Source organism: Crocodylus siamensis, chromosome 9 (assembly GCF_052110815.1).
Source record: "Crocodylus siamensis isolate JL-2025a chromosome 9, ASM5211081v1, whole genome shotgun sequence".
NCBI classification, from domain to species: Eukaryota; Metazoa; Chordata; order Crocodylia; family Crocodylidae; genus Crocodylus; species Crocodylus siamensis.
Window position 1 is genome coordinate 11,857,594 of NC_143403.1, and position 24,218 is coordinate 11,881,811.

General features: G+C 40.6%; 1 protein-coding gene across 4 annotated transcripts in view; it reads right to left on the reverse strand.

The window, feature by feature from the left end:
• CDH8 (cadherin 8) overlaps positions 1-24,218 on the reverse strand; it is a 219,460-nt gene that overhangs the window by 183,844 nt on the left and 11,398 nt on the right. For all 4 annotated transcript variants that reach the window (XM_090062129.1, XM_090062127.1, XM_090062126.1 and 1 more), the window contains one exon: positions 18,924-19,374. In XM_090062129.1, the coding sequence (XP_089918255.1) occupies positions 18,924-19,199 (276 nt within the window). In that variant the 5' untranslated portion in view covers positions 19,200-19,374. The remainder of the gene's footprint in view (positions 1-18,923; positions 19,375-24,218) is intronic.

Below are 24,218 nucleotides of genomic sequence, written 5' to 3' on the forward strand. Positions count from 1 at the left end.
CTCCCCATGCTTCTATATTGCCATTTCCAATATGGTGGCATCTATCTTTCATGCCACTTATCCACTAACTTTTATAAAGTGCTTTGAAGTCATCAAATGGAAGGTATTATGTTAATGTAGGGACAAAGCTGACAGTAACTATGATAAAGTAAAAAAAATGTAATATAACATTCACTTCAGAGTCCTTTTTAAAAAAATGAAGTAAGATGGGGAAAAAGCCAGCGTGAGCTATCTTAAATTAATAGGTTTAATTAGGTTATTGAAATACATTTAAATAAAAGCAACACTTTGTAACTATTCGAAACATTTAGTTGACTAATTTCTTATCATCTCTCATGGGATATTTTTTAGGAATTGTGTGTCAGAGGCTTAAGCGCATGTGCAAGCAATAGAGAAGATATTAAATGCTGGCCCCTTGGGGACCTGAATGGTGTCTTAACTACTTCTCCGCTTTATGACCGAACTTGGATGTGATGCAATATTATCTCAAAACTGGTGATTTTCTGGGGGATCCAGTACATACCACTGACACATAGGTTACATACAAAAAAAAAAGCACTTGGTACTGAAGAGGTTAATTAATATTTCTCAGGACATCCAAATTCATTTTGGACCAGTGACACTGCTGGTAAGGCTGATATCGATTGGTTGTGATCTTACATACAATTCCTTTCCATAATAATTATGGCCTCACCAGTGAAACTGAATGGCCTCTCAATCAGTTGTAAAACAGGAGGGACCAGGGGACAAATAATTCCTTCTGTAAAACACATCACCCTCAGCAACTTTTATCATATCATTCATTGCCTCTGTTCATTCACAAGCTTATTCATTTATCCTTTCATTCTGTCCTTTATCTTCTCATCCTCCCTCATACACCAGCAAGTACGGAAGAGTAGTTTGGGGCAGGTAGTGCTAAAGAATGCTGTACACTAAATATAGACAAATCTTGGACTTTCCACTAATTTGAGCTGAAGAAGGAAAAAGCAAAGTGGTCTTGCAGCAAGGTTCTGGATTGCGCCTGAACTGCTATATATAAATAAATATATTTTAAAATGTATTCCAAAGATTTCTGGAGAGGGGATATACTCTACAGCATGAAATTTTATAAAAGAGAAATTTAGGTTTAAAGATATTAGGAGGGCTTTATAAGGACAAGAGACTTATTAGTTGGGTGTCTGAGAGAAGAATAAATCAAGAATTAAATGCTACAGGATTATTGGTGTCCCTGAGGATTCTGATACAAATGACCCTGAGCGATTTCTCCAATAAGTGTCTCATAGGGACACAGAGTCACGTGAACTACCTACAGACTGTGTCCTGCAGGAAGGTTGCCGAGAGGGAAGAATCCTTCTACAGATATGTTGGCATGTACCAGCTTGGATTCTGGTGGATTCTTGAAATTCAGAAAGTTTCTATGAGTGAAATCAAAGTTCAAGGGAATCAACATTTATCTTCTTTGACAAATCTTCTTTGAGAATACAAACCTACTTTGTTGAGATGGGATTAGATCTTTGCATTTACAAATAAACTGTCTTAGAGCCTTAAGGGTGCCTAGGCACATGCAGTGAGGCTACTCCGATGCACTGTAATTACAGCGTGGCAAATCAGACTCAATTAACTGAGTATGCCGGGGCACGTGTGGTAATTACCACGCTCCAGCAGACTCCAGCATCGCCTGAAAAATGGCAGCTGGGGTGCTTTAAATAAAGTTCATTCAATAAGCTTTAGTTAAAGCATCCCTGACACCATTTTTCAGCACAGGGATCCTGATACATGGGATACTCTGGGTGCTTTAATTAGAGTGGCTCTCAGGGCTGCTCTAATTAAAGTGCCCCCCCCACCCCCCCACTCCCAGAGCACATGTATAAATGCCCTACAATTATAGTGATACATCTCCAGTTTGACTATTTTAGAGTGGAAGAAGTAATTCTTGTATTTTCACATTTTTATAATATTTGCAAATGGAACATAATTAGCGGTCTTCTCAGACTCTGCATTTATAATATATATAGACTAAAATTTTGGAACATTCTTATCTATTCAGAGTGTGTGTGTGTGTGTGTGTGTGTGTGTGTTTCAGCCTCACTTTTGGAAAATACGGGAGTACTAGCCATTATGTTGATTGATATTTTAACCTCCACCCAGAAGAGAACTCCATTCCGGACATTTTATTATTGTAATTGTCATTTGCAAACCAAATATAATGAACTAGAGCATGGGCAATCCAGCCCAAGGGTTAAGGATCAGGACTAGAACTGATCTTGACCAAAAGCCAGGAGACAAAAACTGGGAATAGGATGAGGCCTGTACTGCAGTTCCTGTAGTCATAGAAAATATGGTTTGAAGGGAACATCATCTTGTTCAATTCCCTGTTTGAGCATCATCTTGTTCAATTCAACCATCATCATACAGTTTCAACATCATTTTGTTCAATTCCCTGTTCAAGGCACAGTCATTCCTATCTAAACCAACCCATCCAATTGCTATGGTTTTTTATATGGGAATGCTGTTTGATGCCAACCTGAGTCCAAATGCAATATCTTCTATCTATTCAACAAAAAATAAAATATTATAATTCCGTTAAAACCCAAGCAAAACAAAAACTTGTTTTTGGTTGTGTCCCCATTAGAAAACCAAAATTTTTCATCAAAATTTAAATTTTACCTTCAAAACATCACTGACAGAAAATTACTGATCTACTAGAGTACAGAGTACAGGAAAAGCAAGTAGAATCAGAGGACCCTGGTGGCTGGCATAGCGGGGAGAAAGAGGCTGTATACGATCAGGGTCAACAATTCAGAGACAGTAGCTTAGAAGCAGTCTTCAGGGAACAGGCTGGATAACAAGCAGTATAGGAAGACAGGGTTGGAAGACCTGACAGCTGGGCAGAAATACAGCTTATTGTTGGCAAGGGAGATGCATGGTCATTTGGGGGAATGATGCACAAGACTTGAGGTCAAAGCTCTTCCAAAACTCGTGGCGCTCCAGAGAGGTCTCTGAGGACTGGAAGAGGGCCAATGTTGTGCCTATCTTTAAGACGGGGAGGAGGGAGGATTAGCTTAACTTAGCCGATTAGTCTAACTTCTATCCCAGGGAAAATCCTGGAACAATTCATCAAGGAGTCTATATGCAATAGGCTTGCAGAAGGTAGGATTTTGAACAACAGCCAGCATGGCTTTGTCATGGACAAGTCTCATCTTACCCACATCATCTCCTTTTATGATCAGGTAACCCACCACCTGGGTAAGAAAGAGGATGTTGGCATTGTATACCTTGACTTGCACGGAGCTTTTGATCTGGTATCCCATGATGTTTTCATGAGAAAACTGGAAGATTGTCAGCTTAACTATGAGACAGTGAGGTGGGTAGGAAGCTGGCTACAGGGTAGGACCCAGAGAGCTCTACTGAATGGATCTGTGTCATCTTGGCAAGAAGTGGCCAGTGGTGTCCCTCAGGGGTCAGTGCCTGGTCCAGTGCTTTTTAACATCTTCATCAATGAATTGAATGTGGGGGCGAAGTGCTCACTGGCCACATTCATGGATGAAATCAAGTTATCGGGAAGTGTGATCACACTTGAAGACAGGCTACAGATACAGGCAGGCCTAGACAGGCTGGCAAGTTGGACAGATAAGAACCAGGTGAGGTTTAACATCGAGAAATCACTATAGATGGTGACTTGGTGGCAGCCTGTAGGCACATAAAGGGTGTGCATCAGGATCTGGCAGAACACAGCACCCCAAGGAATAACGAGGCCCAACACTCACAAACTCCTGCAAGACCATTTCAGGCTGGACATAATAAAAACTTTTTTACTGTCTGAGCCCCCAAGGCCTGGAATAGACTCCCTCCAGAAGTGGTGCAAGCACCTACTCTGGGATCTTTTAAGAAACAGTTGGATGATTATCTTGCTGGGATCCTTTGACCCTAGCTGACTTCCTGCCCCTCGGGCAGGGGGCTGGACCCAATGACCTTACAAGGTCCCTTTCAGCCCTAATGTCCATGAAATCTATAAAATCTACGAAATGTAAAGTGCTGCACCTGGGGACAAACAACCCCCTGCACACCAACAAGCTTGGCAATTTGGATCTGATCTGCACTGAGAATGAAAGCAACCTGAGGGTAATAATTGACTGCAGTATGACTATGAGCTGGCAGTGCGACACTGTAGACAGCAGGGCAAATAATACCCTGGTATGCATCAATCAATGCATGTCCAGCAAAACCAAGAGAGTGATTCTTCTGCTCTACTCAGCATTGGTGAGACCACAGATGGAGTACTGCATTCAGTTCTGGATGCCGCATTTGAACAAGGACGTGGAAAAGCTCAAAAGAATCCAGAGAAGGGCCACCCGTATGATTAGAGACTTGCATGGCAAGCCATACAAGGTAAGGCTGAGAGACCTGGGACTCTTCAGCCTGAAAAAGAGAAAGCTGAGAGGGGACTTGGTAGCGGGTTTCCACTACATCAGGGATGTACGTCAAGGACTCAGTGAACAACTATCCACCAGGATACCCTTTGGGAAAACTAGGAGCAATGGTCACAAACGCCTGGAAAATCATTTCAGGCTCAACATTAGGAAAAACTTCTTCATAACCAGGGTGTCCAGACTGTGGAATAAGCTCCCTCCAGAGGTGGTGCAATCGTCTACCCTGGAAATCTTCAAGAGGAGACTAGATGGTCACCTTGCTGGGGTCTCTTGACCCCAGTTGTCTTTCCTGCTTGGTGAAGGGGGACTAGAACAGATGATCTTCCAAGGTCCCTTCCAGCCTACATTCTATGAATACAGGAGGGTAGCAGAGAAGGCTTACATTAGGTTCCTGCTGCTTTTGCACTCCTGGACTGGAAGAACCCAGTGACTGGGCTGGAACCTCTTGTGGTTTTGTAACCATAAAAGCAATTATAGCTAAAGCATCTGTGCCTTCTATTGCTGACAGCCCTCCTGGAAAAGGAATCCTCTGTTCTTACTCAGTGAGAGCATTTTAGGGACCCAGCAGTGCTGAAGATGGAGGAGCCACACCCTATAGTATCTATCATTTACTTAAAGTGCTGTAAATTAGAGTGGGACTGAACAGAACGCATGTGTGCTGTTTGGTGGGAGGGAGAGAGTGGGGTTGGAGCCTGCCTGCATTGGCCAAGGCTAGCAGCTTGGGACTGCTGTCACGTGCCTCCCAGCATGCCCTATGGCTGCCGGAGAATCCCAAGCATGACATGATTGGCACACCATCCCTGATTAGCTGCATGGCACAGGGGAACAGCATCCCCGCACCCCCCGCAACTTCTGCTGTTCTTCAGCGACAGAGAGCTGCTGTCAGGGACAAAGACCCCAGCCTATATCCTAGCTATAGCAAGCCTTAGTTACAATTACTTATAAAGCTACATGCCTTATTATAGGAAGTTTAAATAGTTACTTTGTTAACAGCCTATATAAGCTCATTTCCTATGAACACGCCAAAAAACAAACGCTTCTGATTCCACTAATAGTCCCAACTAATATATCCAATTCCAACTGCCCATTTCTCCAGCCTATTAAAATGGCAAACTTTTGGGGGCCTAAGACTTTCCCTTTGCTGAACAGAGACCAAAATGGGGCTTTGGTCTCAGCTGGAACTATAGTAATACAAACAATACTATTACTATTTCTCGGTGCTAAATGTACTGTCTCTAATTTGACAACATATGTGATTTCTTGTATTTTGCTTCACAAATGCACCCAGTTTCTAAGACTAGTGGTCTGGGAGCATGCAGAGTAAAACTGCACATAATAGCAGCACTGTCCACTAAGAGAATCCTCTCCAAAACCCCCCACTGCTTAAAGCTCAACCTCATCTATCTAAGCATCCTTCCCTGCCAAGTAAAACCCTGGTATCTGCTTTAAATGATTTATGTAGCATCTGTTTACTCATATGAAAACAATAAAATGTAAGTTTAAGTCCATGTATATTTAGTTCAGCACCTGCCCTCAGTTCATCTGTTATTCTAGTAAATATGTACCGTCTTAAATAAAATCATCAAGAACCATTAATTCACAAAAATAAGCTTGCAAATGTTACAAATATTGTACTGGCACTGTGTCTTGTTTCAGATGATTTTGGATGAAGGAAGAAACACAAATACTTTGCCTGTGGACATTGTCTTTTCTTGTCTGTATGACATACTAGCAATGGGAATTGCAAAACATGCCAATGGTTAACATTAAATGCCTCACACTGCATAATAATTAGAGAGCAGGTTGCCTACAAGACAGATGTTTTAAAAAAAGAGAGAGAGCAGGAAGGAAATAGCAAATATACTAATAATTACATTAAAAATACTATGTTAATATATTAGCTTGCAAAGTCAAGGTCTTGAAAGTTACAACAAAATCTTTATTTATGATTGTCTCTGCAACCTCAACCCAACCCCCTTGTGAATCCATTCCATGCAGGACTCTTGTGGAAAAATTGTATGTGATTAAAAACCGTATTATAAATCATACATAAAAAGGGGCCAAATTAAGGTTGCTCTGGCAATTGAAAATCTGGCATTTCCGAACTCTCAAGTGCTCAACTGTGCAATCTAAATAATGCTCATTTACATATTATGTATGTAATTTCCTAGATTTTGTTAAAGGAAAAAGAAAAAATAATTTCTATTATATCCATCTGTGGCAGCCTGTATATTTTGCAACATCAGTTGGGTATAAATGCTGAACCTCAACACTTGCACAAAATTTGCAACTACCCAAGCAATAGAATTAATACACTTGTTATAGTTAGAAAAGCATAATGCCAAAGAGGGATCATTGGATCCACGTGCTTATTTTCAAGGGCTACTTGGGAGACCCAGACCCATTCTTTATCCCACTATAGGAGTAGGAGAATCACCAGCCCATCTATACTGGAAGATACAATTAGAGAGAGAAAGTTCTCTCTTTTTCTTCCCGTCACCAGGAGATTGAAAGAGCAATGATGATGGTGGGACGGATCGGGGGGGAGGCAGGGAGTGTAGAGGGTTGGGGATTACACTGTCGGTTATGCATCAGAAATGTGAACAACCCACCGGGGCTATAAGCAAATTCAAGGGTGCAACCAGTCTGGTTACCTGCACTCCAGAATATCCCTATAGCTTCACTAGAAGCTCCCAGATGTTTTTACTACCAAGCATGCCATTGCTGGTGCTTTAGCAATAAAGAGCCTGACTCCAGAATATTCACACTCACCATATTTCTTCTCATACCACCACCCCCACAAAACACCCCCATAAGCCAGGCACGTTGTTTTGAGAGAGTAGAATGAAGAAATAATAATGTTTCCAATTATGGCTGAATTCTGAATGTCAGGGGTCCTGACTATTATGGCTGCAAGACTGTTTACTGGAGCTCTGGCCTATAGCATGAACTCTGCTTCTCCCTCCCTGAAGCTGCCGGAGGGAGGACCATGTCAGGCATTTTGCAGCAACATTTCCCTACTCTTATTCTTCCACGCTTCTCTTCCAGAAAAGGAAAAACCGCTTCCCCTGCTTAAGACATGCACCGCAGTTTTGGAGGGCTGATTTTTTGAGAAAAGTTATACGTGGTATGTGAGTAAATATGGTAGTTATTATTTTGGCAAGAAGTCATAGTTTTCCAAAGGCCAGAGAAGGCAAATAGCAATTTTAAGAGAGGAACAGAATCCTGTGGGAAAAATAAAAGTTGAAAGAATCTTTTATACTGGAAATGATGTAAAGTAAAAATAGAAGCTGCTAACATAATCCATAGCACACTGAAGTCAAGGGGACTCCCACCACTTCAGTTAGTTTTGGGTAGTGTGCGTTTGCTGTGTGAATTCAATTTAACACATAAAGCATATTTGCTGAAGTGTCTATATTTCAGATTATCCCAGGTTAATCAAAAATTGTGGGTTTTATCTTCCATGGCCGTTACTACGCTTATGTCTCTTGTTAAGCCTATAACATATTAGCTCATGACAGGATGACCTTATAAAATAGCTTATATTTATTCTGCCAAACAAGTTCATTTGGGGCTGATTTTTTCAACCAAACTTTTTTTTCTTTTTTTTTTTTTTAATCCAGTCTGCAGGACAGGGGTGCAAAACCCACAGCCTACAATGCTATCTCCAGGTCCCAATCATAACCCACTTTGTTAAACAAAAAAGGATTTGAAAGACAAAAGTGTGGACCCTGTGTCTTCATGCTTCTGCGCAGATGCCTGCCTGTGTAGTTCCATTTCCCACTTACACAACTGCTGAGGCCTTACTTCCAACCAGAGTAGATCCCATTAATAGTAGCTGTCAACTGAAAACTGATCTTTGCAAGTGGCCCTCAAAGTCAGTGCTGTGCACTCCTGCTCTCAGGACGTGTCATGCTCTAGACTTCAGAGCCAGGTTGGCATGCATTAACCTCCCCCCCTCCTTTTTTGGTGGTACCATGGCTGTCCTGTAGAAGCAGCTCTCACTAAGGGCAAAAGAAATCAAGCAGTTGCTGGACTAAAACCAGAACATAACTAGGGAACACTCCCTGGCTAAGAAATACCTGTTCAAATAAAGGTTTTAGGGGTTTTTTGGTTTTACCTGCAACTGGGTTCTTTGTTTTGATTAGGTAGAATGTGATGAAATAAAAGACGGACTCAGAGAGGATCACTTAAGGCAATCTAGCAGGAACACAGTGCACACCAAGTTTGAAATGCTAGCTCAGGGCTTCACTTCTATTCACAAGGGTCTGGGTGTCTTAGAGAACTAGTGAACTGAGGAACTGGAACAAGGAAAGAGATTTTTTATGTGGCTCTTAATGATTCCTCTGGCTAATTCAGAAATGGCACTGACAGTCTCCAGGGGAAACAGCTTTTTAGCTGCTGGCATGATGCTCTGAAATAAAACCCTTGTTGGAAGTTATGGAAGGGAAATCCTTCAGGCCATGAGAGTTGCTTAGTATTTCCCCCAGGAAAGAGGAAAGCTATAGCTCTAAATTTGCTATTAGTGCCCTTGATTGAACAAGGTATTTCACTGGGGCTTAGGAACATGCTTAAGTACTTTGATGAATCAAAGTCTACATGTGGAATTTACTAAAATATTTTACTTAATTTTTCACTTGCAATATACCTCAATGGCTGACACAATTACTGCATTTAACAGAGCCAGTCTTGCTTTAAATGGCTTATTTCTGCAGATAAGCAGAGTATTTCACATCTAAAGATGAAACTGCACAGCCTCTTTCTGCCCATTAACAGAAAAGCAAAAACCAGCCGTCTCAGAATTGCAGTCCTTGGATCTGTGAACATTGCTATGAAGCACATAAAGGATCACCAAGCTGAAGAGAAACACAACATTTTTTAGAAATAAGAATCTTCAAGAAATAAAACTGAGCAAACCCTTTCTAGTTATTTTCCCACCAAGACTGTTTTTTCCCCAATGATGGTTCCCACTCATATATATTATACACATATGCTGTAGCCTAACAGTAGAAAACTGGGTGTCACAAGCACGTCCTTCAAATGTTCCTTATTTCATGAACTATCACTCTTTTTGGTCCAACCATTACCTTTCGTCCCATTTTTTACTGTAGATTGCTTTTAACCATAGACAAAAGGAAACTTCAAACTGTAAGGCTACTAACTTATTACACTAACAGAATTAATAGTACTGTATCTCACATTTTGGCATTCATCATCATTGTGAAGCACAGTCGCAGAATGGTTAAGGCATATGACAATGGTTCCTGAGACACAAACTCATGCACTGCTTTGGACTGAAATCAAAGGCTGCCTCCAGTTGACCCAACTGAAGTGGGTAGGTAGTGATCGGGGCTGGAGAGTCAAGGGAAGCCAGAATGATACTAGTCATATCACTTCTGTGTGCGCTTTTGTCTATGAGCCTTCACCATGCTCCCTGTGGGAGACGAAGCTTAGGTGAACCTTGACATTAAATATTGCATTTTATCATTGGGCCTTGGAAGAGATACAATTTCAAGACTTAACCACAATGCGCGCATCCTTTCACCCTAATGGTTCTGCTATGACCTGCATTGTGAGATTTGGAAGGTTGTTGCCTTCTGTGGCCTATGGGAAACACACGCATCAGTTGCTTATCCAACTCATGCAGACAGGTGTCTGTATCGCAAAAGCTACCCTCATAATTAGGGGTCTTCTCAGCTCAAGGCAGCAGCCAGTTGATTTCACAGGTAGATCGCAGGGCAACTGCCATTTTTGAGGGCTTACTGTGGCAGGGCCTCCCACCAAGCCTCTTTTTGGCTGAAGGGCCCTGGTGGTGTAGACTTATGACTTAGGCTAACCTTGCTGTGGCCTTAACTGAGGTGCCATGCTGAAAATCTAGGGTGCCAAGTGCACAACAGTAGGCCATGTGCAACAGTTGCTGAGGGTTGTGTGAAGTTACAGTATGCCATGTGCAATGGTGATGTAAAATGTCTGCTAGAGAGAGGGTCAGAGTGTGTGTCAGTGTGTGTGGTGTGTGCTTGAGAACTGGACACAACTTGAGATCTTGGCGTGTCTGTCTAGCTCTTGGGAAGAGTCTGATGTTTGAGAGAGAGAGCTGAGGGAAGCGAGTTTGAGGCATGGGCAACTGGTGCCTCCCGAGTCTGGGGGGGGCCCCAGCACGCCAACGGGGGCAGGGTTCCCCAGCAGCCCATCGCCAAGCCAGCAGCGAAACCAGTGGCACTTCTGGTTCCACAGCTGGCACTTCCAAGGGGTGCACGGCCAATCTCAAGGGGTGCACATGAACCTGCACGCACCCCCTACGGGTTGTCAATGGCTTGAGGTGTGCTGGTGTGTATTTTGGAGTGCTTGAACTCATGCATATGCCTGAAAGGTAGTTTTGTGATTGGAGTTATCCAGCATGGACAGAGTTCAGGTGGCACTCCTAGGATGGCACCATTCACAGTCCCAGTTTTCCCTATCTTGCCCCCAGTTGTATTTGCCTGTAGTCCTGAGGTAATTATCATCCTTCTTTCCTTGTGTTGTTATAGGTCTGTAAGTCTTGTGTGTTCCCCTGTCTGTAATAATGTAAATAATAGGAACAAGCGTATATTTTGTACAGTAAGATGTTGTAAAGATGTGTAATAGATTTTGTAGTTTTCCAGTTGCTATTGTTGTTCGCTGTTATATTGTTTAATAAACCATTATAGTTCATTTTAGTTATAATTCATCTGTGAGGAGTTATTGAATTGTTCATTAATTTTGATTTAGTGTCTTCACAGAGCAATCTCAGTATCGATGCTGGAGGGCCGGATTGCGCTCGTTAGCCTTCACTCCCTACCTTTTACTTGGCTGGTGGGGTATATATGCTCAGATTGCTATTGCCCCTCATTATCTGCTATTTAATTGTTGTTTCCAGCCAACAGTGGCCCCATCTCCCATCACTGTTTGGTGAAGAGGGAAGTCCTGCTTCCTGCTGCTGATTGGTGTTGAGGGGCAGGGCCACAGGACAGGCAACCCTCTCAGCCAATCGATGGTGAGAGGCCAGGGCAGCAGCAATCTTGCCCGCTCTGCTTTGCACTGGCACCCCCTTTTGTACCAGGCAGGCTGCACGGCTGGAAGAACTGCTGGTTTTCACAGGGGAACCAGCATTTTAGTTTTAGCAAGTTTTCTCTTTTTTTTCCCCACAGATTTCACAGAACTCACCTGATTTTACAATTTCCACAAAAATCCATGCAATCACAATTTAGATAGGTTGTCATTGGCACTAAGAGCTAGCCATACTGACAAGGGAAGATGGAACCATCCTGGCAGCACTAAAGGTGGTCTCTACAGATAAGAGCTGAAACTCATTTATCGAGCAGTGTTGGGAAGCTAGTGCCCTTGTAATGTATCTGTTACATGGTCACATGGAAGTTTCCACTTAATTTTTCATACTGTCACACTAGCCCTTTTCATGAAAACTTAAAAAAAAACCCAAAAACAAAAAACAGTTCATCAAGAGCAAAATGACATTTTTGGATCAACATATGGGCTAGAAATATACATATGTATAATGTTTCCTCAAAGAACAAGCTTAATTATATCTTCCAATCTATTTTAAAAAAAAAAAAAGTGAGATTCTGGGAAAATGTAGCAAGAACAATTGCTAAATTGTAATTATAAAGGCAATGTCCAGACATTTGAATGCAAAAACAAAAACAGGCTCTAATCCTTCACCATTTTTGCCCTCCTTTACTCTTCTCCTTGCTCTTCTCAAGAGCAAAACCTACATTTGTCAAGACTAAACTATATAGTGCAACCCTGCAAGGTGCAAGCCACACCAAAGAAGTATATTCTGCACCGGTAACATCACTAAAGAGTGGCCAGCATGTTTTAGAAGGTGCTCAGCCCCTGGAAGAAGTGCACCTTTTTGATGTAAGCATGGATGGAACTCAGGGCCTTATTCTGCCTTAAGTTCAGTACTTTATGTATTAAGGAATGTAATGGGTCATATCCCAGCCTTCCTGCTCTACCCTGCTTTGCACCACTCTAGCTGCGCAAACAGAAGTGGAAGCGAGGGGGTGTTGGGAGGGACTAGAAGGGCATGGCAGACTACTGCTGGACTCGGTGAAATGGCCTGTCGGATGAAGTTTTAGCACCAACTGAGGCTCTCTAAATTGTACCAAAGCCTGAACACCACTTATTTAGCCAGACCCAGAATTAAGGACAAAGGAGCATGAAAAGTAACTAAAAGCCACTTAACTTTTAAGGAAAGTTGTGTTCTTTGCAGTGTTATACAGAAACAAGAAACTTGGAGATTTTTGCATCTGTGTCCTCTTTTAGGCAACGCTATCAGACATCAGTAAAACGATTTTGTACACTCTGTACATTCTAAAGAGAATCAAATGCCTTGCCCTTATTTACAACTGGTATATTATAATAAGGCATCTCCTTTAGATAGTATCTATTTAAATATTGGCCAAACAATAAATAAATGATCCCTGAGGTTATATCAGAGGATTCCTTTAAAAACATCATTTTATCAGTTCCATATAAAATATGGTGTGCTTTGTTTGTTGGCTTTGCAACAATATTTAACTAAGAGAAGTTGTCCTCAGAGCTATGTTCATTCCTGCTGATAGAGGACACATAAACAAGAAAACAGGCAAAACAGGAGCACTCTGAGTTATACTATGCACCATTAGAAACAAGCAAAAAGCATGGGGGAATTAATGTCTGCCATAAAATCAGGTAGGAAAATAAATTGTAGTTTTGGCTTCTGGGAGCTTATTAAAAATAACTAGGAAAAAACCCTATATTAGCGTATCATTAAGGTTGCAGACAAAATCCCAAACCTAAGGTTCCAGGAGCAATGTTAGTTTGGCAGCATTTCAAGGCTTCTGGGTTTCATGAGGTGGATGGAAAACAAAGAGTAAAATATAATAGTATGCATAAAAACAGAGCAAGAAGAAGAAAAGCAGTAATAAAAATATGTCATGAATGTAATATGCCCAGATCCAACTTTCAGTAATTTTGGCTCAAAACTTTTAACACTGCATTAATATAGTGATGAATCCCTTAGCGCAATGCCTATGCCAAAGGACTGCAAACCTGCGTGCTTTCACACTGATGTCCTTCAATTCATGGAAGTGTATACAATTCAGACCCTAAAGCCCATCAGGATCATTATATCTGCATGCAGATATATTTTGTAACATTAATTAGAACAGTATGATCAAGCAGTACTAAAATAACTGAACCAAATTAACTAAAGAAAGAAGTGAGAAAATAGACAGAAACTTAAAGGAAAATATTTATGGTGATAGATTGAACAGTTGAGACCAAATATTATTTACTTTGTCATACAAGTATCCCATGGACTTCAATAGAACTACTGTATGCATAAAACAACCCTGATTTTTACTTTTTATCGGTAGTTAAAAAGAAACTGTATGTATGCAGTGGTCTCATAGAGCATGCAAAGAAGCACAAGATAGCACTTTATTTTGTGATCTGTATTTCCGCATGTACAAATGTCTGAGACTCAGAATACTGACTTTTCAAACGCCTGTAGGAAAAGCCCTAAGACATCATTTCTCTCTCTCTGCTGCTCCCCTCGAACAGGTAAATTTCAATTTTGTCTCTATGCTTACTGAAATCAAGGGGAAACTCCCCTTTACTTTGGTTGTGGATTAGGCCCTTAAAGGTAAAGACCTTTTTTATCATAGAGAGGATCATAAGAACATACGGCTTAAGAGAGAAAAGGAAGTGGAGAAGTTCAGGGAAGGATTCTCAGAGATTTGAGAGGCATAGGGAGGATCCATGAAGACAGGAGGAGCTCACTACAGAAAGAACATTAATCTGACTGTTTGTCAGTGTAGCTCCTTTGAGTCTGAGGTTTATTATTGAATTATTCAGTATTGACTGAAGGAATAAAAAATAAAAGGCTTTTGTCACTTTCAACCCCCTTCTATGCGCTTCTTATGTTTTCATCCCCTGCACTGTATCCATAAACCACAACCATAACCCATACACTCAGTATCCTAAAGTTTGGCTGAAAATGCTTCTTTATTAAACTGGGCCCAATCCCATTTAACACATCACAGTTTACACATGTTATATGTTTATCTTGGGCTCCACCATTCTGGCACGCAGGAGCTGGGAGTACATGCCCACACATTTTATTACAGTATGAGGTTGCCTAACACTTCTTAACTTTATTGTGCACTTCATTGTGAATTCGCCTATTGTCGCCAATGAAAGAACAGTGACATTTGATACACCACAGATTTCATAGCACATCTGCCATGGAATTGTAAATGCATGCAGAGGAGGCTAAGAGCATGCAGCTGTGTATATCAAGTAAAAGTTCTTTCCAACTAATCAAGTCCGTGGGGATAGCATGCAGTGTCACAAGACATATCCCTCCACAGCTGAATGAGGTTGTGAGCCACTGGAAGGTCTACTACTGCTCTCAGTGGCACACTGTACGCTGGTCTTCTAAAGCTAAAGGCAGTACCTCTGGTACCGTTCTCACCCTATCACACCTCTACCAATGTATGCAAATCAAAAGGAACAGATGGAAAACCAATGGAAAACAACAAGAACGACAAAAGTGTGCCAGTCTGACGTATTTGTATTGTTTTCAACAAGCTCAATTTGTGTAGAAGAACAACTCTATTTAGCTCAGGGTTTATGGGACTTTGGAACTTGGCTACAGATGCTTTAAATTGTACTCACATGTGCACAGAACTGAAGTGAGACTCTCTCTTATTAAATGCAACAACAAAACATTCAGTGAATAATGAGAAGGTGTAAAGCATTTTATGAGCATTAAGTGATCCATCCTCACAATACGCTCCTAATGGCTAGGCATACACATCCCTAGTCACAGATGGGGAAACTGAGGCAGACAGGACTGCTTTGATTTTCTGACCTTGCCCATATAAAGCTGATGCCAGCATTCCCACTGACTTCAGCAAGGCACCTTGCTTCAATGAAATAAGTAAGAAATAAGATTAAAACCAAGACTTGCTCTCCCCCCATCCTTTACTATGATCATTCAGTAAAGGCAACTTGTTTTACTATAGTCTATTTCATCTGGAAAAAAGGCATTAAAGCCTCTGTTACTTTCTCCCTGAAGTCATTGTCGTGTGCTAGAAAGAATGCATTGGAGAAGTGCAGTTATTTATGTACATTGGTCCAGAATGGCATTGCACAACAGTGCTTGATTTATGTGCAGCTGTGCTGCAACAACTGTAGTTCTGTCAGCATTTTAGAAGCCTGATTTAAGGGATCTACAACTTGCATATCTTAATTTATATACCCTGCATGACCATTTTTATTTCAATTGAATTCTATTTTTAAAAGTAATTTGAATCTTTTCATTGATTTTTGAAACTGGTTTCAATATTATATTTCATTTGCTTTATACACAAGCTTCGGTCCCATTAGCGCAACCTAAAATACATCCTGCAAGGTGATCAGTTCCTTAAAACTTACTGAAGCAAACAACCCTTATCTTGAAAAGTGATGGCTCCTTGGGACTAAATTTTTAAAGGACTTTAAATTGGCATTAGAAATTGCTTATCTTCATACAATTGATACGTTGGCAAATCTTCATATTTGTATTTATTGATCAGAGCACAAAGCTGCCCGAACTTTACATATGTCAGTCTCTTGGTTTTGTCTGTACAGTCGCTATATTAGAATAAAGCTTTGTATAACATTTGAACTATAATTAAGTTCATTTTTAGAATTTTTCCTCTGAGGTGACTGGATTTAAACCTTCTGATAGCATCACACACCTTCTGATTATTTTGTAAAACTCAAGCGCATTATGAATATAAAATGGTACTCATAATATGTAAAGAAGGTCAAAATAAGCAACGTTGCCTGTGGATATGTTGCCACATACACATGCATGTATAGTAAACCCAGCAAATGGGACAGTACGCCAGTGTTTCATTTTCTTACTACAAACAGCAAGATTTTATGGCCACATCCACATGAGCATGGACGTTTGTTCCCCCAGGGACAGGAAGCAGTGGCACACCTTGTGCTGCTGCTACTTGTCCCCAGGGAATGCCTGTGCCATGTGCGCTCTGGTGCACGGCAGGTTACCCCAGGTGGGATACGGGAGTATGGGGCCAGCACTGGACTAGCCCCAGGAGCCTTACCTGGTGTCTGGGGGTCTGCCGGGGATGCAGCCATGGGGATCTGCTGCTCAGAACCTGGCTGGAAGCCAGAAGGTTGCTCCAGCTGGCCGGGCTCCAGTTTTGCACGGTGCACACTGCCCCCGCATGCACCCCTCTGCTTTTTGCTTTTTATTATTATTATTATTATTATTTTTGCACAGGTTTTTTTGACAATTGGGATCTCCAAGGATCAAAAAACCTCCCCGCACTGCTACCCTGCAGTGCAGAGAACAGCTAAATGTATGGTATGTGGCACAGCAAATGTGCCTGTGACGCAACCTACCTCATAGCCATGCTCATCTGGACATGGCCTACATTTGCTCACTGTAGGGTGCTCAATAGGGTCATTCAAATTAAGCGTCACAAAGTACTTTGAGGTGAATGATAAGGTAGTAAGGCTCTTGATGGAGAAAGCCACATAAATGAAGGAGTAACCCCCAGCTATGCAGAATTCTGTGGTATGATCAGACTGGGAAACAGAGAAATGGGACAAGCAAAAAAGGGACTAGGGGGATTGTAGGTAGGAGGTAGACTAGATCTATTGGGAGGTGGCTTTTTAAAATTAGAATCTGAGATGGAAAGAAAACTAGTGAGGATGAGAGAGAAAAAACAAATATTTAAAATACCATTTTAAGTTGGCAAAGGCTTAAAAACCTGTCCCATATGCAGAGCATCTACAAATCTTACTGACTTGGATGGATCCTGTGGGTGCTCACATCCAGCAGGAAATCAAAGAAAATAAAAATAAGGGTAACTTTCTGGATATCACGATACAAACAGACAAGGATTACTAGGAGGCAATTACTTTGGTTTAGATTAAGCCTGAGAATCCTGGCCTTAGAAATAAGTTCCACTTTTCACATTCTTCCATCTGGATCATGCAATCTTCTAATTACGCAACAGTCACCGCAAATGGATTATTGCAGCATTGTAGAGTAATACATTCTATTCAAAATCCCAGAAGAAGAGGGTATAATGTCTTTATTAGTTTTACCTTACATTCCCTGCCCTGTTTCTATTCACTAATGCATTTGAATAATGTAGGAAATTAAATCCAGAACACAGTGCATTACAGAACACTAAGCTCCGATTTACACCAAAAAGCAAAACCCATACAAAATTCAGGCAATCTTAGCTCTTAGTCTGAGTTCCTTAAGGAGAACTAGCTGAGGATGAGAGTGCCTGTCTTAACTCAAACTATTCTTGTTTGTCTGTGTAAACATTTTGCATGTACAGGGTCTCATCTTTGTTTCAAATGCAACTAGATGCGTTTAATGTGGAAAAAATCTTTTAACATTAGAGATAAGTGCCAATAAACTTGATACTGACATATAGGTAACAGAATACCCCTATCCTTATAAGGTTTTTTAATACAGTTGATGTAAACTGATATAACTTTGACTGACGTCAATACAGCTATGTCTCATTACGTCATCTGGCCCAAGATTTAGGGCACAAGCTGGTCACTTCACAGAATCCGTTTAAAGAAAACATTTGGCAACATTTTTTTCACATTTGGATGAAACAAAATGATGATGCATCTTAACTCTTTGTCTGCTTACATTTTTATGCACGTTTTAGCATCCAAGGCAAAGCTATAATAATGTCTCTGGCTATCCAGAGGAAACTGAAGGTTAATGATATGTTACAGTATTTATGACTATTCCAATATAGGTCAAACATTCACTGAAAAGCAGATATTTGTTTTCTAAGCAAGCTTCATGATGAATGCAGATGGCATGATCTCTCTTAGAGGAAGTGCAATTCCAAATAACTGATTGAGAGTAGTGTAGCCATGTATGGTGTGTTGTATGTAGTACACTTTCTTCATCCCTTTGTGTTTTGTTTTGCTTGAGCCTATATGTATCGATGTGAAATCTCAGAGCCCTGTGTAGCCAGACACGAGGTGAAAAGTGTACCAACCCTTTTGAATACTGAATGTAAAATAGAAACATATTACAAATAGCAGATTTGGGGAAAAGTCTTCAGTTCAGTGAAACTAAGTATTCTGCCTAATTGCATTAAAGGAAACCTGCATCTGTTCCCATGTCCTTATCATCAAAAAATAGAAGAGATGTATTTTCAAAGTAGAAACTGAGTCTGAACAGACTGTTTCCTGAAATCACTAAATCCTGTAAAAAACAAAAAACCCAAACCCAAACTGTCATCTATAGAGGGATTATATTCCAAACTAGTTGCACCTAAGAGAAGACACTGTCGATTACATACAGATTTACAGGCATTAAAGAATGTCTGCGTTTGCTAGTTGAGTCAAAGCATTGAACACCTTCTAAAACTATACTTTTTCTTACATTTTGATTTTTAAAAGGTGACTTACCCGGCCGACTAATATTGGTTCGGGTCCAGAAAACTCTTCCAATACAAACATTTGATTCCATACCCAGCCCCTCTTTGAACGATTCAAAACTCTCTGTTCTTCACTGAGGCCATTTAGTTCCATATTGGATCCACTTGGCAATACTTGAGATTGATTCATTGGAGCCATATAAATGGAAGGAAGGACAGTAATCCATAATATTATTAATGGAGTCCATGTATCCATAAGCATTTCCGTTAGTCTTTCTGGCATTGTACCACAAGCTAAGCAAATCATCACAGAAATGAAACAATTACTTTGCTTTCCTCCAGACTGTAGCCATCCAATTCATCATGCAGTACAGAATATTTACTTACAGCTCCTCCATGCGTTTACAGCACAGTAAACATAAATAAAAACTGCTTAGATTATAAAAACATGATCCATTGGGTTTTCTTGTCATTAAAGATTTCTGGAAAAAGAAAAAAGAATGGCAAGTTAGTTGTACAGAACTTGGGAAAGCATTTTGTAAAATCTTAGTGATTGATTAGATTTTTTCATCTTAGAAACAAGCCAACAGTCTAGTTTTAGAGCTGTAGAAAGTAATATAGACATCTATTAAATGGTTTTAAAAACAACAACTAAGGGATGGACTCTCCTACTTTTTTATCCTGGATAATACTTATCTTGAAATACTATTTTCTTCATGATCAAGTAAGGGACTTGCCAGGGTGAGGATTAAACATTAAAACCTGGACCTGCATAAACGTTCACTTTCAACCAGAGCAATAAATCCACCGTTTCTTTTTCTTACTCTAAATGGCCTCTACTCACTCTCTTTGAATCAGTTGAGGACACTTAGACCACTGCAGGATTAAATCCTGTGTTTCAAAAATCCGTAGCACTAGATCAAGACTATTATTTTATTTGCAAATGCCCAAGGCCATTCTCTACCAAAGTTTATTTTAGTAAATGTATAAAATAGGTATGTATATATTTTAAAGAGTAAATGTACCGTAACTTTCCTCTACTCACAGCATGATGCAGCTTAATCGAACCATCAAATAAAATAGAAAGCCTCATTTGATTAAAAAAGAATTCTTAACATTCAGATAGCTAAAACCTTGATGTAGCTTTCTAATATAGTGAGGTGAATAAAGGGGATGCATAGGAAAAGGCAGATGTTCCTTGGCATGCACCTCCTTAGCAAAACACGTTTCAGTTTGGGCTAATTTAACCTGACTGCCTGGCATGTTTTACAGCCTGTACTTAGCTCTGGGATGCCACTTCCGGTTTCCTACTGGTACCCAAAGTAGGCAGTTCAGAAACTAGCTTGAAAACGCCTTCTTAGGTGAACTCCAGAATGCCTCAAGAGTACAGTCACACCAGAGACCACAACAAAGACCTCACTGAACCTCTCCTACTTCCAGAGGGGGAAAAATGTTCAGATTTTAATTTCAAGCATGTTTGTATGATGGGAACTGCAAAGCTTATCCTTCTTGTACCCATCACTTCTTTCCTCCCGTTTTATTAGACATCAGGTCTTTATATGTCTTATCTCATTGCAGGCATACCCTATGAAGCAGAAGCATGTTTAACACCTTAGAGATTCCTACAGTCAATCCATAAGCAATGGAAAACTTGAAATGCAACAGTAGATTACTTAAAAAGAAACACTAAACACAACTCAAAGAGCAAGGCTTTATTACAGCCACCATAATATGGCTACAGTTTCGTTAAAAGAGTCCTGATTTATCACCATTGACTAAATTTAGTTCCAAACATAATATAGGGAACTACAGTATAGGGGATTAGGTGCAAAGGTGCCCATGATCACCACTGTGTTGTGCATCTAACAGGTGGAGGCGGCGGGTAAGTTCCTGGAGTCATGTGACAATATAGGAATCCTAGTTTCCCAGTTTTTTTAAAATAAATTTTTAGCTCTCATGGTTGTGGGGAAACAAAAAACAACAACAACTTAAAAACATGAAAACTAGAGACTTAAAAAATAAAAATACCCACACAACATAAAAAGTGAAAGATCACAGATGTGTTGTTTTTTAAAAATATATTAATAATTCTTGACATAGCTGGGGAGTTTTTGTATGAAAATTGGAAAGCAGGAGACATCTCTTCTTTGCCTTGTTAAGAAAAGAAGAAGAGCTGCTATCAGCCTCAACCCAAGCAAAGTACCTCAGAACAATGATAACCTAATATCCATCAACAATGCATCAGGAATGAGGTTAAGTGCCCATTACAGCAATAGCTCGGGGGGCCTGGAAACATTGTTTGGTCTCAGTGCTGAAGAATGAGGGAGAGAGAAGGCAAATAATGTAGCCTGCTTCTCCAAAGAGTTTGGAAGAACTGCTGGGGCCAAGGCAAACCATTTCCTATACATCATGATTACCCATTGGGAGTAACATGAACAAGGGTGGAAAAGCCAACTGCTCAAAACAGCCTGGGTTGGGACCGAGGCAAATGAGCTATCTTCAGAAGATATTGAAGGTAAAGGGTCTTTAGCTACTGGTGCTACTTCTTGGCAGATATTAAAAGGGAAATGATCTCAGAATGTGTTGGGGTGACAATGTGGTAAGTAAAAGGGAAAAGAAAAATCCAAGCTTAAAAGAAAAATAGTGGGCAGGATGGTACCTTGAGGATTGTTGGTGGAAGGCTGCCAGAAAGCAATTTTTTTTGCTTCTTTGAAGTTCAGGAAGTTATGAAGCTCTCTAAACTAGTGCAATGTCCACCCTCTTTGCCCAATATAAGAGGCCAAATTAGGGGCCTATCACTTCAGAGCTGAAGGCCTGTATTTCTAGGGCTTAGATTAGTGACACTCCTTTGCACTTAACATTAGCCATAGAAGGGGGCTTTTCACACACCATGGCCTGCAAGGTGCACCTGTGTGCGACAAACTGTTCAGATAAACCCAAGCTGAGGCCTCTGCTGACTTTCATCCGGTTCTAATTTGCACCATTTTTGTCATTTCCTGTACTGAACAGTTATAAAATAAAGCACTTTCCATATTCAAAGAGTTTTTTTAAAAACATCAGCTAATTAATCTAATTAAGACAGCACTGCCATCCCCTCTCACCCTTAAAGATTTTCCTTCCACTGAACTGCTTCATCCTGAACAAGGATGAAGCAGTTCACTGGAAAAGAAAAATCCTCATGCTGCCGCTGTATGCGTTGTCCCTGTTTGAATGAGGGTGGCTAGGGAGAACAGCACATTCGTTTCCTGAGCTGCCAATCTGACTTGTTTGCAAGCACTAAATTCACTTAAACATAAAAACAATCCTGCACTGTACAAAAGCTTAAAGCCATTACTCTTCACACAGTACAGTCAAATTAAGTTCCTGTGTAACCATTGCTAATGCATCAAGATTTATTAACTGTGATAGGATCCAGTCTCAGAGTAGCTCCATGGGAGAAGCTTCAGCAATACTTTTAAGCAAACAAAGCAGCAACCAAAAAGGAAAATCCGCATACAACCCACATTTCAATAAAGCTAGCTGAGTGAAGCAGGCTGGCAAAAGCACGGTTAACTTGAACACCGGGAACATAAAGATGCAATATGCTCTTTAGAAGCAGTGGAAAAGTAAAGTTTCCGCATGTTTTTGGCATTTCAGGCAAAAGAATAAATGTGCATCTCAACTGAGTGGGTTTTTATTGCTAGTGCTGTATTGCATGCGAATACATACAGCTTACAATGATATCTTCACAGTCAAGGCTGAAACGGTTGGAGCCTTTTTGCTCTCAGGCCTCATTTGAACTCCACTGTTTTAATTTAACCAGTAGTAAAGCAAACTAGATGGCACTTACGGGTTCAGGCCTGTTTCACGAACATGCAGGGAATGGTTCATCCCAAGAGAACAGACCGTGTGTGGGAAGAGATGAAGGCATGTGCATGTGCATGTGCAGGGATCCTAAGGATGAGCTACAGTACCATTCCTCCCCTGCAGCTGTTACTGGTTACTCTACACCCAAACAGGAAAGAAGGCTGACCCAATATCTGCCAAAGACTGAGCTGGCTCTCAAGTCAGACTGCTTTGATTCGGTTTGAAGTAAGGAGCCATTCAGCAGGACAATCACTCACAAATGTGGACATATTCCCCTTCTCTTGGGTTCTCACACTTTGCCAGCCTATAAGCAAGTGGTGTAGAGCTGGGGTGATGGCTGGATGCCATCAGGAGAGTTCTCTGTGACACCAGATCCACAGGCTGCCCTGTTATTTTCTGCCGCATGCAGCCACAAGAAGGACCACACTAAACGCTTCCACATTCATAAGGATTTGGCTAGTTTGTGAATAAATACGTTTAATTTTGAACTTCCTCTGAAATTAGGTTTCCTAACAGTGCATTCTTTAAAAGACATTTACAATGACCTTGGAAGTTCTCACAGCTCCCTTTAGTATAATTGAAGGCATTTCTTACAACTCTCACCAGGAGGTAGACTAGATGACCTTCCGAGGTACCTTCCCACCCTAAATTTTCTGTGATTCTATTCAAAGAAACTGTATACACACAAATGGACACACATGCAATTCAGCCTTGCTTTTCTGAATGCTTTTGGACATACAGGCATGATTGAAAATTTGTTGCATGGTTTAAAAATATCTTTTTTGACTAAGGGATTTTCACTCTAACAAGTAGATGTAGGGAAATATGACCCTATTTGAGATAACAGAATTTTGAATAACTGTGTTTCAGACAAGGTTTAACCATTCCTGTTGGATGGTTGGTTCTTCCCTGCACCTATACAGAATCACAGGTACAGCTAAGCAGCTTGTTACTTGCTATAGTAACTGCTCAACCCTTTACGTGCCAAGATGGTTTGGGACAGGCAGTACCAACCTTCTACCATTTTTGCAGTGGTAGCATCAAGAATCAGGCATCATTGCTACAGAAAGTCACAAAGAGATAGTCTCATCTTCAAAAGCTTGGTCAAACAAAGTTTGCATTCATTCTATTAACTTTCTTGTTGGCATTACATTATAGTCATACATAGTAATTACCTGACACTGTAATACCAGACCTATCACCTCGAGAAACTGATACAGTATAAGAACCAAACCTATCAGTTTCCTCACACAAGTAGGGTCACTGACTTTGCATAAGCATGAAAATAACCAATTATAATTAAGTACACTAAGAAACAATAGTAAATTCACCTGTGGTGTAACACACTTGTGTATGATTTGGTAGCCTACATACCTGTAACAACTAGCAGTAATTTTGTCATGGCTACTTTGCATATTGTAGCTTTAAAAATGGACTAAAGATATTGTGGAAGGTGACAGATTTGTAATAAAGATTAATA